Genomic DNA, 14,624 nt, shown 5'->3' with positions numbered 1-14,624 from the left:
TATGAATTTATGGCAACATGTAGTATGGTGTATGTAGTATAAATACTTCAGTCATAGAGTACAGAAAAATGACCTTTGTCCCACTCATCCATACCAACCACAATGCTTTCGGAGGAGTCTCATTTTCCTGTATTTGGTCCATATTAGTCTAAACCTGATCAAGTAGTTTTCAAAATGTCTTTTAAATATTGTAATTGTACTTGCCTATCCGCTGTCACCTTATAACTGTTCTTTCTAGTTGTAGATTCCCTAGGGTAGGAAAAAGGCTTTGACGATCTACCCCATGATCTATCAAAACGTGTAAAGTTTCAAGATGTGGACCTCTGTATCTCCCTCTGCATCTTGACAGTCAGCTTCCTGATTGGCAGACCTCAAGTAGTAAGGGTTGGAACCATCATCTCCTCCTTGCTGATTATCAACACAGGTTCACCTCAGTGCTGCTTGCTTAGCTCTGCTCTGCAGATGTGATTGTGTAGCTATGCACATATCCAACGCAGTCTGTATATTTGCCAATGACACTGCTGCTGTTTGACACATCACGGGTGGCAATAAGTCGGCTTATCCGAGTGAGATAGGACACCTGGTTGAGTGGTGCCACAATAACAACCTCTTGCTCAATGTCAGCAAAATTAAAGTACTGATTGACTTCAGGAAGGTAAACATGTGCCACTCTGCATTGAGGCATTGGGGGTAGAGAGAATCAGCAGCTTTAAATTCTTGACTGTTAACAGATTGGATGACCTGTCCGGGGTCCAGCACACATTTGTATTTATAAGGAAAGTGTGTCAGTGTCTTTGTTTTCTTTGGAAGTTAAAAAGTTTCAGCAAGTTGCTGAACACTCTTAACAAACCTCTGCAGATGTTTACTTGAATGTATCATGACTGACTGTATCATGGTCTAGTCCAGTAATCTGAACTCGGGAATGTAAGAAGCTGCAGAGTATCAGACTCTGCCCTGTACATTACAGGCACATGCCTCCCCACTTTTGGCACTGCCTCAACAAGGCACCGCTCATTATTAAAGATCCCCACCATTTTGGCCATGCTATCTTCTTGCAGCTAGCACTGGACAGGAGGTACAGAAGCCTGAAGTCCAACACTATGAGCTTAAATGTACTTGCGCATATGATAATAAAATCTACTCGACTTTGATTTTGTAAGGTCACTCCTTTGCCTCATTTGATGCAGGGAAAACAGCAGTCCATTCTGTCTGTCCTCATAACTCAAGCCCTCCAGTGCTGGAAGCAATCTATAGAGTTGCTCACAATACTCCAGCTATGTTCTTACAGTGCCCTTTCCAACTTAACATGACGTCCCAACTTTTGTACTCCATGCCACATCTAATGAAGGCAAGCATGCCATGCACCTTCCTCACTACCTTGTCTACTGAGATTTTGTTTTACTGCATTTCCATCATCAATTTCTATGCCTTTTCTATTGAAATTTTCTGTTAGCTGGTTGGCATGCACTAGGTATTATAGTACAGGTTGAGTACCCCTTACCTGAAATGCTTGAGGTTGGAAATGTTTCCGATTTTTATTTTAAATTTTGGAATATATAATGAGATAGCTTAGGATCACTGTCATTTCCAACTCTGCTTACTGGTAGCACAAATTCAGTCTTTGTCTTAAAGTTGTTCATCACACGTGTACTGATATAGCCGTTCAGTGTGTGAGATTTTCATCAGCGATGATAATGGCAAGCTTATCAATGAATTTCTCTGCTGCTTTATCACCACAAATCTTAAAAAAAACTCCATGCTTTTTCTTAAATTTCTACAACCAGCTTTCAATTTTCAGTTCATCATCTTTGCTTGTTTCATGATCAACATACCACTCAGCAGCATATGTTCACTCCAATGCTAATGAGTCCACTCTTTCAAAATACAGTTGAGAACTTCATTTTTGATTAATGCAATGTTTTTCTATTTTTGTTCTTTACCTATGTTGGGTCACTTTTCAGAACTGTCTGTGGTGTGCAGAAACCTTAGTGTGCAGAGACCCGTGCATTGCCTCGGAACCTTCCCAGCACCTCGCGGAATTTTCCATTTGTGACATAACTTTTCGTATGAGTGGTACTCAACCTGTAGTTAATTAATACAGACACACACCTTTTGTCTCTGTGGAAGCAATTGAGTGTTGTATTACTTCTACTGCTTTCCCATTTGGAGAAGAATAACATTTTCATCTGTCTCACAGATCAGTTTCTCAAATGTTACACTCTGCTGCTTTTTGAATTGATGAAAGGTGGGAGGTGTTGGTGCTTGGGTAATGGGAGAAGTGAAAATGGCCTGCTTTTTTGTTGTGAGGGAATAGGATTGGTGCAGTTTATAATGCTCCTGAAACTGCTGAAAACTAACGCAAGCTGTTATTAGATTGTAAAATTACAACCTGAAACAAAGGGAAAGAGTAAGTTTAGTTAAAAACAAGACATTGGATGATTTTTGTTCCATTTTGCTGTGAGCCACACAGTCAAACTGTGTGTCTCCAGATTGAAGTTCATCGCATTACATGAAATTGCTGGATTGATATGGATTGGTGTGAATTAATGTTGCCACAGTTATTTAGGCCTGGCAATTCATGTCCTAAGCACCCTGTTAAGATTGTGATTTTAAAATTCTCATGTTTCACTCCACCTTGGAACTCCAGGAAAAGAAAACAAGTGACAGAGACGTGCACTTTTGAGTTGAGGCATATTGGTTATGAGGCTTTGTCACCTTTCTGGCCTAGCTCTGTATCCCTTTTGGCTATCACCTTTCTGGCTCTTAGCTTCACCCCACCCCCTCCGGTCTTCTATCATTTTGCATTTTCCCCTCCCCCTCCTACTTTCAAATCTCTTACTATCTTTCCTTTCAGTTAGTCCTGACGAAGGGTCTCGGCCCGAAACATCGACAGTGCTTCCCCTTATAGATGCTGCCTGTCCTGCTGCATTCCACCAGCATTTTGTGTGTGTTGCTTGAATTTCCAGCATCTGCAGATTTCCTCGTGTTTTCCTTTGTAAATGTTGTATGTTGTGTACTCTGTCCTGTTTTTCTGTTGTGTCTTCACAAAATTTGTGAGTACTTGTCAATTTGCAGCCATTTATGGCCTAAATGTTGTGAGTTAAAGGTGCTGAACATCCTTTTCACACACAAAATGCTGGTGGAACGCAGCAGGCCAGGCAGCATCCATAGGAAGAAGTACAGTTGGTGTTTCAGGCCAAAATGTCGACTGTACTTCCTATAGATGCTGCCTGGCTTCTTGCGTTCCACCAGCATTTTGTATGTGTTGCTTGAAATTCCAGCATCTGCAGATTTCCTTGTGTGAACATCTTTTTCACATGGCTCATCTTTGTAAATGCAGCGTTACTTATAACATTGCTGGCTTCTGTTACTTATTGAAAATTCATATATCCGAAACCAAGTCAAATTTGAATTGTAAGGTTTCAGACAATAGCAAAGTTGAGAGACTAGGAATTTAGTGAGGGTGGGTGGGTTGTGTAGATTGTTCATAATTTTGTTTGGTGAATCAGTTAAAATGTAAAACCGCTTGAACATTGAGATCAAACTTCACTATAACGAAGTGTGCAATTGAATAGCTCTTTAATATTTAATGTCAAGGCATAATTACATTTTTTGGGTGAAAGATGGAATATACAGTCCTACCACAGGGGGAAAGCTTGACCGAGTAGGGAAAATAAATTAGTTTATGGAAGTATGTTTTTGTTTTGTCTCCATGTTTAATTGTCATTGTCTTTCCGTTATGCTTTTCATTGACTGGAGATCTTCTATTAAATTATACTTCTCTATCCCAAGGAAGTGAATCTCCCAAGCTGATGATATTTCTTCTTTTTATAATATGACCACACTCTGAAGGTGTCAGGAATGTTATAAAACAGAAATGACATTAAAAACAAAGTTTTGCTGCCTTTGTTTAGAATCTAATTTTTTCTTTGTTTTCCTTGTAGGATGATGGTGGTTGAGCAGGTATACAGACTTTGTGGAGTTGTTGTGGGTCGTTGTGCAACTGATCTAATTTACAGCTGATTGCACCTGTGTATAGACACAGTTGTCATGGAAACTGGCAGCAGTGAAGAGACAGCCGGAACAAAGGCTTTGTCTCCTGGCCGTGGGGAACTTGCCAGAGGGAGCCAGATCCTGGGAGCAGCTGTGCTTGCACCATACGACTGTACTGATGCCTCTGATACGGAACAGTCTTCTGGGAAGCTTAAGAAAACTGCTTTTAAATTGTTTGGAGGAAAGAAGAGCATTTGTGCACTACCTAGCTTTTTCACTATTAAGAACAAAGGACAAGTAAAGGGATTCTCCAAAAAGGGAATCACAAAAAGCAAAACTCTCAATGGCATAAGTGAAGTGGCTTTGGACATTAATCAAAAAGAAGGACTTGATACTGTGTGGGGTGGATACAATGATTCATCTGGTTGGAGCTCTGCAGCATCAAGAAGCTTGCGTGGCTCTAAAAGTGAGCACTTGGCACTAGATAACAACATCAGCTCTGATTTCCATAAAAGTGAATCTGTAGAATTGGAGAACTCTGAATGTTTTGCTCACAAACGAAACACAGATAAGCCCTCAAATGAGAGGAGGTCGAAGAAGGGCCTGAGGGGTCTCTTTAATAGCATCAGACGTCACAAAAAGAACAAAGCTGTTGATTCTGCGAAAGGAGACCCACAGGACAGTAACTATGCTGCTGATGATTTTGCACATACAGAACAACCGGCCGCAGGAGAACAAGTCATCGGGGTTGAATTTAAAAAGGGAATGGTGGAGCTAAACCTGAAGCCTTCATGTAAAATGAACTATACAGAAGCAAGCAATCCAGCAGATAAAATTGGAACTGCAAATAGTACAAGTTCTTTCTCTGATTCAGGTGCTTTAAAAATTGAAAATAGCACGAGGAATAAGAGGAATGAGTTTGAGACATCTGCTGCGGAGGTAAGGAAGGTCAGTGTGGGCGAAACTAAGGCATTAAATAGGAAGCCTGGTAGTGCTATTTCTAATCTAAACTCCGGTTTTGGTAGCATGCCTGATATTGTGAAACCTAATTGCATAGATCATGACCCACCATCTGTGCATTCTTTTGATCAAGTCAGCTTGATTTTTGGTGATGTGACTTCACTGAAGAGCTTTGACTCTCTAACAGGCTGTGGGGACATTATTGCTGACCATGACGATGATAGCATCGCTGAAAGCACAGTATCGGGTGAGAGGAGTAGAACAGCTGGGAAACGGAGCTCGTGTTTGGTTACCTATCAGGGTGGTGGGGAAGAAATGGCAACTCCGGATGAGGTTGAAGATGAATATCTTAAAGTGCTATGGGAGAAAGCAACAGGGACAGCGACAGTGTTTGATAGCAGCCAAAATATAGCAGAAGATGGTGGTGAGTGTTTGCGATCACCCAGTGATGTGGAGCATTCTGCTTTGCATATTAACCTGTCAGATCCTTGTGCTCTGCGAGGTATCACTGATAGTGCAATCAATAGTAGTGAGCTGGTGACACCACAGAGTGACCATCAGGAATCGGCACCAAATAGTGATGAAGGTTATTATGACTCTACCACCCCAGGACATGAGGAGGAAGGTGCAGACAGCATTAGTGAAAGTAAAAATGGAAGACTTCCAAGGGATAGCTATAGTGGAGATGCCTTGTATGAACTCTTTGAGCAGAATGATAGTCTTATAAATTCTCCACCAAGTGATGAGCAATCTTTCGAAACCAAGCCACCTTCACTAGGTGCCTCACTTACATCCATTTTAAGCTTTTCGTTGCCAGTGGATACAAATATTCCTTGTATTCCAACTAAACAGAACATTATGATTCCTTCAGAACAAGAAAAATTTAATTTTGTTCAGGAAGGTGAGATCAGAATAGCCCACCTACAGCAACAGTTGACTTGTTGGGAGTCAAATGGGAAAATGACTTTTATAAAAGACTTCTCTGTTAGAGGAAAGGAAGCGTTCTCTGGTAATCTACTTGAAACTGAATTTAGTAAAATTGGCGCCGATGCTCTTGGTGTTATTGCCAAAAATCAAGCTGCTGTGTGCGCAGAACCTTTTATTTCAAATAGTCTGAACAAAAATGGAAAAGTGAAAGCTGAGTACTTGTCAGAGGCAGCTGATGGGCAGAACTGGACAAAAATCCAAAGATTATGTCCGGATGAAACTGATAATAAATACTTGATGTGTAAGCGGAGTGTGTGTGAAAACTACAGCTTGACAAAACTTCACAATAATATGTCTAGAGCAAGTTGTACACAAGAATGCAAAAATGAAAACAGTGGTAAATGGGGCCAACAAATGAAAAACAGTGAGAATCACAGTTTGAAGAAATTGGTTCAGACCAGCACAGGAGCCAATGGAGTAGTCAATGAATTAATTGGAAGCTCTTCTGATTGTAGAGAAATGAGAAAAACTGAAGAGAAATTTGAACAAGCCATCAACTACTCACAGGCTTTAGTTGAATTCACAGCTAACAGAAAACTTTATCCCAATCTTTCTGAAAGCCTTGGGAATTCTGATTCAGGATCTCAACTCACACAGGATATACATGCTTTGCCAGCTATGGTAACTTTTGATGTTGTCGATGTTGAGAATGAGGAGGAATGTGACCAGCAGAGTGAAATGGTCTTGGACGAGGAAATCTCTGCATCTTATGAGGCCTTTGATAACAGTTACTTGGAGAAATATCACCATTGTGACGACAGAATGTTTCCAAGTTGTACCCAGACTACTTCCCTTGGCACTTGCTGGGGGGCTGCCAGTCTTCCACGGCATAGCAGTCTTTATAAACTAAATCCTTCACTGCCAGCTCCATTATCAGTTAGCAGAAGGAGCAGGTCTCTTGATACCGACAGCTTAGAATCTGAACTTACTGATTTGTATCTGTCAAAGGTCACAGCGGCATCAAAGAGCACCCCACAGTCTCCTGATGTTCCTCCGTATGAATGGGATGGCAGGAAAGGATCTGCTTGTCACTGGTTTGGCAAACGAAGTAGTCAAATTGTTTCTTTGGAAACCCCAGAGACTGCACATAGTTTGCATTGGTCTGGACAGCAGCTCGCCAAATACAGGGAAGAACCTGTGTCTGCAGATAAGAGAAATGCATCATTTAATTCTTTATGTCCTTCTGAAACAGACTTGGGTAAGCAGCACACTAATTGGACTGGGGATTTGTGTTTACACTGTAAATCTAATGTAGCTAAACAGGCAACTCAAAATCAGCCAACTTGTAACTGCAATCTGGGACCCGTAATTAACAATAAGATGCCTCATAATTCACGAAAATTGGTTAGACCCTCTCATCTACCATTACAAAATGATGATTTTGCATTGCAGACGGGTGTTTATAGTTCTTCAAGAGAAAACACTACTGGCAAAGGGGTATGTGTTTCCTTAAAGGAAAGTGGGGAAGAAGATTTCTGTAAAATTGCATCCTTGACTAGGTATTCTGATTCTGAACTTGCTGGTAAAGGATGTGGCACTGGAGAGATTGCTCGGGTACTATCTCCCTTTCATTCAAATAAGATGAAGTCTGAAGCGCAGTCTGGATCTTACTGGCCATTACACAGCTGCCAATAATATTATGTTTCAAGGAAAAAATAAGTGCCCTTTAGTGTGGAACTTCCTGAAGGGTGGAATAGAAACACTACTTATGGATGTGTAATCTTTTAACTTATTATGTGGAGAGAAAACTGCTAGAGAAAGCTGTGTTGCCTGAGGGTTTTTTTGGTTATATTACCAATTTGTAAATTCACAGTGTTTTGTATTCACCAAAGGCTTTGAATAATATTCTTTTATAAAAAGTATTAGTGAACCAGTAACTGTAGCATTTTTAGAATGTGAATTGCATGATTTTTGTTAAACAATTTACGTGGTTTATATATTAAGAGCATTTTCATTACTTTGGTGTAAGCTGCTGCTGTAATGATGCGGAAGTATCGGGATGGCTAAAATTAACCAAACTTGACTGTTTAAAAGTTGGAATTCAAACTTTTATTTTGCAATTAACTACGGGAATTTTAAATGTATTTTTCAGCCTACTTTTCCATAAATTGAGTTTTTTTTGTACAGGTTGATACTCATTCTAATTGAGTAAACATTAATCTGGATTTCAGAATCTGATAAACTGGGTATTAATGAGTTTCTACTTCGTTATGGGTTTTCGAGTCAGGGCTATCAGCTTTCTTTCCATGAGAGCTTTTACTTGGCTACCTAATTTAAATAAAACTGCTAATTGCCAGGTTAGTTTAATAATTGTGCTAAATATATATGTGTGTGTGTGTATATATATATATGTATATATATATATATATATATATATACTTAGCCAAGAATTATTGCACTTGCATGTGAATCTTAAAAACGTGTAAAGGAAGCTCTTCAGACCGTTGAATCCCTTACAGCCAATAAAGTGCTGTCAGGCTTGCTTGTTTTTGGCTCCTAGTTTTGTAAGGTGTGGCAAATCATGTGTTCTTACAAGAACTTTTTTTAAGTGTGAGTTTTACTACCACTATTGTACTTTAGAGCAGTCAAAATCCCTTCTGAACTATTAGTAATTATTCTCAATTATAAATTTCTAATTACCTAATCTTTTCGAACTTCCTGTTGAGATTAGAATCATTCTGTGTACCATTCAGACTTTGATATTTGTACATCATTATATTTTCTTTTTGCAGATTTCTAAATTATGTTGCATTTAATTTTAGGTTTTTGCAGGCATCACAAAAAGTAAAGGATTTATTTAGTGCTCTGGAATCCCAAGACAAGTAGCCTTCCAGTCAATAAAAAAATGTTGAGTATTAATTATCCTCTGGTTCCTCCCAGTAATCAAGTTTTGGACTCTACTTCCTCTTTGAACCTTACTACTTCTATATTTCTGAGTTCTGATTTTTATAAACACTGATTTTAAAAGCTCCAATTTGATTTGCTTGAATAGTATAGTCAGTGGTCCTTCCTGATGTGATCTTGAGTCATGCAGGCAAATTGTCCTAGATCTGATTTGTCAAATTAACAGGTCTCAAAAAAAATGAAGGGAAAGTTGAATAGACATGTATTGTTGCTGTTGCTTGTTGTCCAGTAATTTCTGCTAGGTGTTTTATCTAATTCTCTCATCTCCTGTCTCATGATTAATTATAGTGCGAAGTACCAGAGGTATGTCAGAAACAAAGATATTCTAATTGAAAAATATTTTTTTCCATAACTGAGGTAATTATTCATTAAAACTGAAAACATCAAAAAGTTTGTAGAATTGAGCTTTGTGTAATATATAGTGCTACTGTCTGTTGTGAAATATAGCTATGCAGTTATGTGCTTCCTGTAAATCTCAGCAATATTTGTTGATTAAATTTATCCAAAAGAAGTAATGAATGTTAGAATTTAAATAAAAAATTGTTCCTAATTTGGAATGATTTTCTTTAATTGTATTGTACAAGATTGTAGTTCCAGTAGTTTAACAAATCAGCAGCATCAAGCTTGAAATCTCATTTGTGTGTTCTCAAGCTTTACATCCAAGCCAAAGGTTATAAATTTCTTACTTGTACATCTCTCAACTTTATAATGTATTTTCCACATATAACCATAATACAACTGTAAAGTCAATATTTTTTCTTCCTGATGAGTAAAATGGGTAAAGAGAAACATTGCCTAGATTCCTGCTCCAGACTGTTATCAGAAAACACCTGCTTAATCACCTGTGAATTTATGCATATTAGTCCAAGACATTTTTTCCTGTGTGTCTTGTATGATCTCCGAGTTGTTACTTGAATACACACACAATGAGACTGTGGAATTGTAGCTGGTATTGGGCAATCTCTTCAAAAAAACAGGCACTATGCATCTTCTCCTTATACTTCATCTTATTTATCTTTGCCAGCCAGCTAAGGCATTGAGTAAAATGCCACGATGTTGTGATGCAAACTTTATGCATTCATTTGACTTGGTGCTTTCTAATGTTCTTTCCTTCCTAAAGTTTCATACAAAGATGACAATACAAATTTTGGGATGTTGCTATTCTTCGATCAGTTATCCATGTGGCCAGTTAGTCCATGTAGTGGGTGTTGTCAGATCATCGTAAATAGGTAATTTGGAGATGAATTGTCATATTCATAGGATGCCCAGGAACACTCAGCATCAGTGAGTAGCAATGTAAAAGCTGTCAATTTTTCTGATTTTCGTCTTTCCCGGATGCTCAGGCAGTTGTATTGTGCATCCTTCTATGCCATTTATTAAAGGACTGTGGACATCTTTCAAAATGTCAATGTTTGGAGATAAATCACTTTCAAAAGAGAAGGGAGACAAAGGGAAGAATAAATAGTTGGTCAATATTTTAAGTATAGCTTGAATTCCAGGCAGCATCACAAGTAAAATAAATAGTAGGTGTGCATTTGCCCACATTTACTGCCGTCATCAGTAGCATCTCTTCAGAATAAAGGGGACTAAATTTTTGAGAGAATTGAGGATTCACTATTGGTGTTATGAACATCATTTGCTCCTTCTGTATTGGAATATTTTGAAATTCCCATCTACTGTGCTCTAACAAAGCCAATAAAATACCTTGGGAAAATAGTTTTTTAAAAAAGGTCTGCTAGAAGTCTAAAATAAAACCAGAAAGTGCAAGAAACTCTCAGCCATTTACTTAACATTTTGGGTCCAGGACCCTTTATGAAGGATCTCAGAATTGAAATATTAAATGGTTTCTCTTTCTGCAGATGCTGTCTGTTCTGCCAGGTGTTTTCAGCACTAATTTTATATTTCAGTAAGGGGTTCTATCCTGTAGCTGTTAACAGTCTGTTAATATCACTTATTACTTGATTAGTCATTAGTTGGAATTTATTTAATAAGTGCAGTGTTGACATGTGGATCTTGTGAAGCAGGTCTTCCAGCATCATGTATTCCAGTAATTTGTGCCATCTCAAGTACACGAGTATTTTAAACAATATGATTTATTCACGCTTTATATAATAATACAAGTAGGAAAGTTGGGACATCACAAAGATCTGCTGCCATTACCATTCTATTTTTTTAAACCTCTACAGCTTTGCATTCAATATTTGTGATATTCTGGCAGCAAATCTTGTTACAAATTATAAATTTCTTGTTGGTGAAACAAAACTGTACAGCTTAATTACATGGAAAGGTTAATCAGTTTTCAGTGGTTCATTCCAAATATTACATGATTAATCTAAATCCTTGTAATTTAGTTTTTTGTGGCAAGTTTGTCTTTAAATTCATATAATATGATGAAATGTCCTTATTTCAAAAGCAAAGCATTAATTCCTTTGAAGCTATTAATCAGGGGTGATTTAATTCTTGCTTAAGGAACTGTAAATATAACAGTAATCCAATTAAATAACATTCTTAATTATTACATGCTCCAATTTTTGCAGAATTAGTTTTTATATATTTTCCGTACATGAGTGATATTGGAACAGTACAAATAGAAGTTTCACTGTTTCATGAGCATGCTATGTTATTTCAGGTGTAAAATGGTGGCATGCAGAATAAGGCACTGAGTAATTTCTCCCAGCAATGTGCCTGAACTCCAATCTTGCAAGAGAATTGCCTTAATGTACCAGTGACATTTTCCACCTTGTCTTAGGCTGCGGGCATTGATATTGCCAGTTGATGTTGACTTAATTCAAAGTAACAGTACTTGCAGATGTGGTTGAGACAAATTCTATTTTCTGTAGAATTTTTGCAACCGGTTAATAAAACCTAAATTCGTTGGATTAGCCTTTTAGACTTGTACAATGATCAATGATGCTATTAGATATTTTACATTATTGAGATGGCTTTCTTCTTGATCTACATTGGTTTACATTAAATGTTTTTAAAATCTGTGCTGTGGTCAAAATGTCTGTTGAAAACTAGATTAATTTTTTTTCCATTACACTACATATAGCAATTTAAATTTGGGGGGGTGGGGGGTTGCTGTGATTACTGAATGTAAACTGAGGTAAAATGCATGAAGATGTTTCAAGCCAATGGGAGGACTCTGTTTTAAATGTGATGATATTAAGCAGAAAATAATAGAAAGTACAACTGGTGTGCCAACAACTGATGAGATGTCTGTGACTATTTCTTCAGTTCTGACAAGCTTCTTAAACCTGTCTTAGTTCTTTGCAAATGCTGACTGACCTATGCATATCCATGTTTATTGTTTCACTGAAATTGCCAGCATTTACAAATTTTGTCTTACTTGCACACTTGGATGTAATGAATACTGATGCATGCTTCCTGTTATGCACGGCATGTATGTATTCCAAAAGCAACAATGATCTTTGTGGTGTCTCTCTTGCATATGTCATAAATGTACTGAGGTGCCTTAAAGATATTTTGGGTTAGTCACAGTAAGACCATTACAGCTGTCATTGCAGCCAGCACTAAGTACTGCAGGCAACCTCATCAGCTTATTGCATGTGAAAGATTTTTTTAAACCCAGACATCAAGGTGTCATTGTAGCTGTGCCTGTCAAATGGGGCAATTTGCTTATTAGTGTATTTGATATCTGTAAATATGTGGTGCTGTACATAACTGGCCTCTGTAAAATGTGGAAAATGCATTTTTTTGTAAATTGTCAAGTCTTTGATATCCAGCTGTTGTACTCCAAATATTTATGGTCAAGTTACTTTTCCATTTATTATCGCGTCTCATGAAAGATTTACACATTACTGTGTACAGAGGAAATAAAACTCAACCATAGAGCAAAAAAAACCTGACTTGAATGTTTATTTTCCCTTCGAGTTCTGATTTATTAGCATGACAAATGGCCCAGAGGATGCAATTGTCTTTGTTCATTTTGTGTTTATTAGAGTGAGGGTTTTGAATACTCTGCTGTTACAATGTACAGTTTTTCCTGTTGTTATTTTGAATTTGAAAGGAAAGTGGCTTTCATTTCATGCAACATTAATATAATGTACTGTTTGAAATGCATCTCAAAACCATTGTTAAAAAAGCAATTTAAAATTTTTGAATGGAGATTGATGGTTGTTTTTATTTCCTATGAGACCAGTCAGTTGTGATTGAGCCTGTGTCCCATCTCCAGCCTCACCCCAAACTGTCTGTTGAATCTCTGTCTGGTCATCTTCTGTAATGCAGCTGACTTCCTCTAGCATGGTGAGAGGAATACCTTTTACAAGGCTGACACTTTTGTGTGTTAATCACTTGCAAACAGCGGTGAAGTACAGGAAATAGCGAACGCATATATGTTGCTGCAATTTATTTCTGGCTCCATATGCCTTTTGTTACCACAGCTTCTCAGCTGTATTATTCCTTAATATGAAAGAAACAATTGTGATGGGATCCCACTCTTGGGTTGCACTTGAGGTTTGCACAAGAAACAGAGTCACGTGTCATGAAAACACTCTTAGGCTTACTGTGTCTGCTCTGACTGTTAAACAGTTACTTCTACAAATACTATTTTACCTCCCGACATTCCTTCCCTAGCTTCAATCAATAAAAGTGTACCACAACACTGGCAAACTCAAAGTAAAGGATAAACCCCTTTCTGAGTGTTATTAAAGCAAACAGATGTGAAGAATTGGAAATATCAAAGTCAGAAATATTAAAGGTCTTTTAAAAACACAGGTTAATTTAATGGGCTAGTCAAGTAGACAAACAAAACTTGGAGACTTTCCTTCTCCTTCTCAAGGGCTGTTAGAAATTGAATCCTTGAATATTTTTAAGGTAGATGTAGATATTGGATATGTAAAGGGGTGGAAGACTAAATAATAGGAATACAGGGTTGAGGTTACAACCACAAAGTTACTAAAGGGTTTGGAAGACCTATTTCTGCTTCTAAATCATATACTCATTTGTATGATATGTAGTGAAAATGCAGAAGAAAGATCTTCCAAATGCTACTGCAGTTAGCTGAAATCTATCAAAAAGCTTAGAAAAGTGAAGGAAACCAGAATAGTAAAGGAAGTGGGCAAAGACAAAATTGTGGGTTGTATAAAATTGCTGAACTGTGAATTAGCTAAGTACTAAGAATTGCACAGAGGAGCAGAGAGAATAAAATCCCACAAATTGTTTTGTGTATGTAAGCACCATAACATGAGCCTGAATTGTAGTTGATGACAAGTGGAAGATTTGTAGTGCCACATATGGATGCTACAAATTGCTGAATGATTTTGGCAAGAAACCGGCAAGAGCTTTAACGGTGAACTACAGTAAGAAATCATTCATGCTGTCCTGATTCTGTACTGAACAGATGTTGGAGAAAAATAGGCCAGTCTTAAGCTTTTGATCAATGTGGCATGTTGTACGATGAGTGTATATGGTTTCCCTCATTATCATAATATAGTCAGTAAAGCAATATAATCTCACAGCTAGAGTCTTGGATCAGATTAAATGAGATATCAGGGAAGCAGCCAGATTCGCAGTTAAATTTGCAGAAGTGATTTAATGGATGGTCTATTCTAGCAGATCATTTGCAAAATAATTAAAATGAAAAAAAAATTCAATTACATTTACCGTAGTTTTCCTTGCGTCTTTAGTCCATAGAAGGCTTTATTTATGGTCCAGACATGGGGTAGTCTTATAGACCAAATGTTACTGAGTTATTATTTAAAGGGTTAGAACATCAATGATAGTCATAACATAGCTATTGCTTTACATTAATGAGCAGC

At 37.7% G+C, this 14,624-nt stretch overlaps 1 protein-coding gene across 3 annotated transcripts in view; it reads left to right on the top strand.

The window, feature by feature from the left end:
* amer1 (APC membrane recruitment protein 1) overlaps positions 1 to 14,624 on the top strand; it is a 60,406-nt gene that overhangs the window by 7,608 nt on the left and 38,174 nt on the right. For 2 of the 3 annotated variants that reach the window (XM_073058041.1, XM_073058040.1), the window contains one exon: positions 3,945 to 12,708. In XM_073058041.1, coding sequence (XP_072914142.1) covers positions 4,051 to 7,575 — 3,525 coding nt within the window. In that variant the 5' untranslated portion in view covers positions 3,945 to 4,050 and the 3' untranslated portion in view covers positions 7,576 to 12,708. Of the gene's footprint in view, positions 1 to 3,944; positions 12,709 to 14,624 lie in introns of those variants that run through there. The other variant, XM_073058042.1, reaches the window with a different exon arrangement.

This window comes from Hemitrygon akajei, chromosome 10 (assembly GCF_048418815.1).
Source record: "Hemitrygon akajei chromosome 10, sHemAka1.3, whole genome shotgun sequence".
Taxonomy (NCBI): Eukaryota; Metazoa; Chordata; class Chondrichthyes; order Myliobatiformes; family Dasyatidae; genus Hemitrygon; species Hemitrygon akajei.
This window is presented reverse-complemented; position numbering and strand designations above follow the sequence as displayed.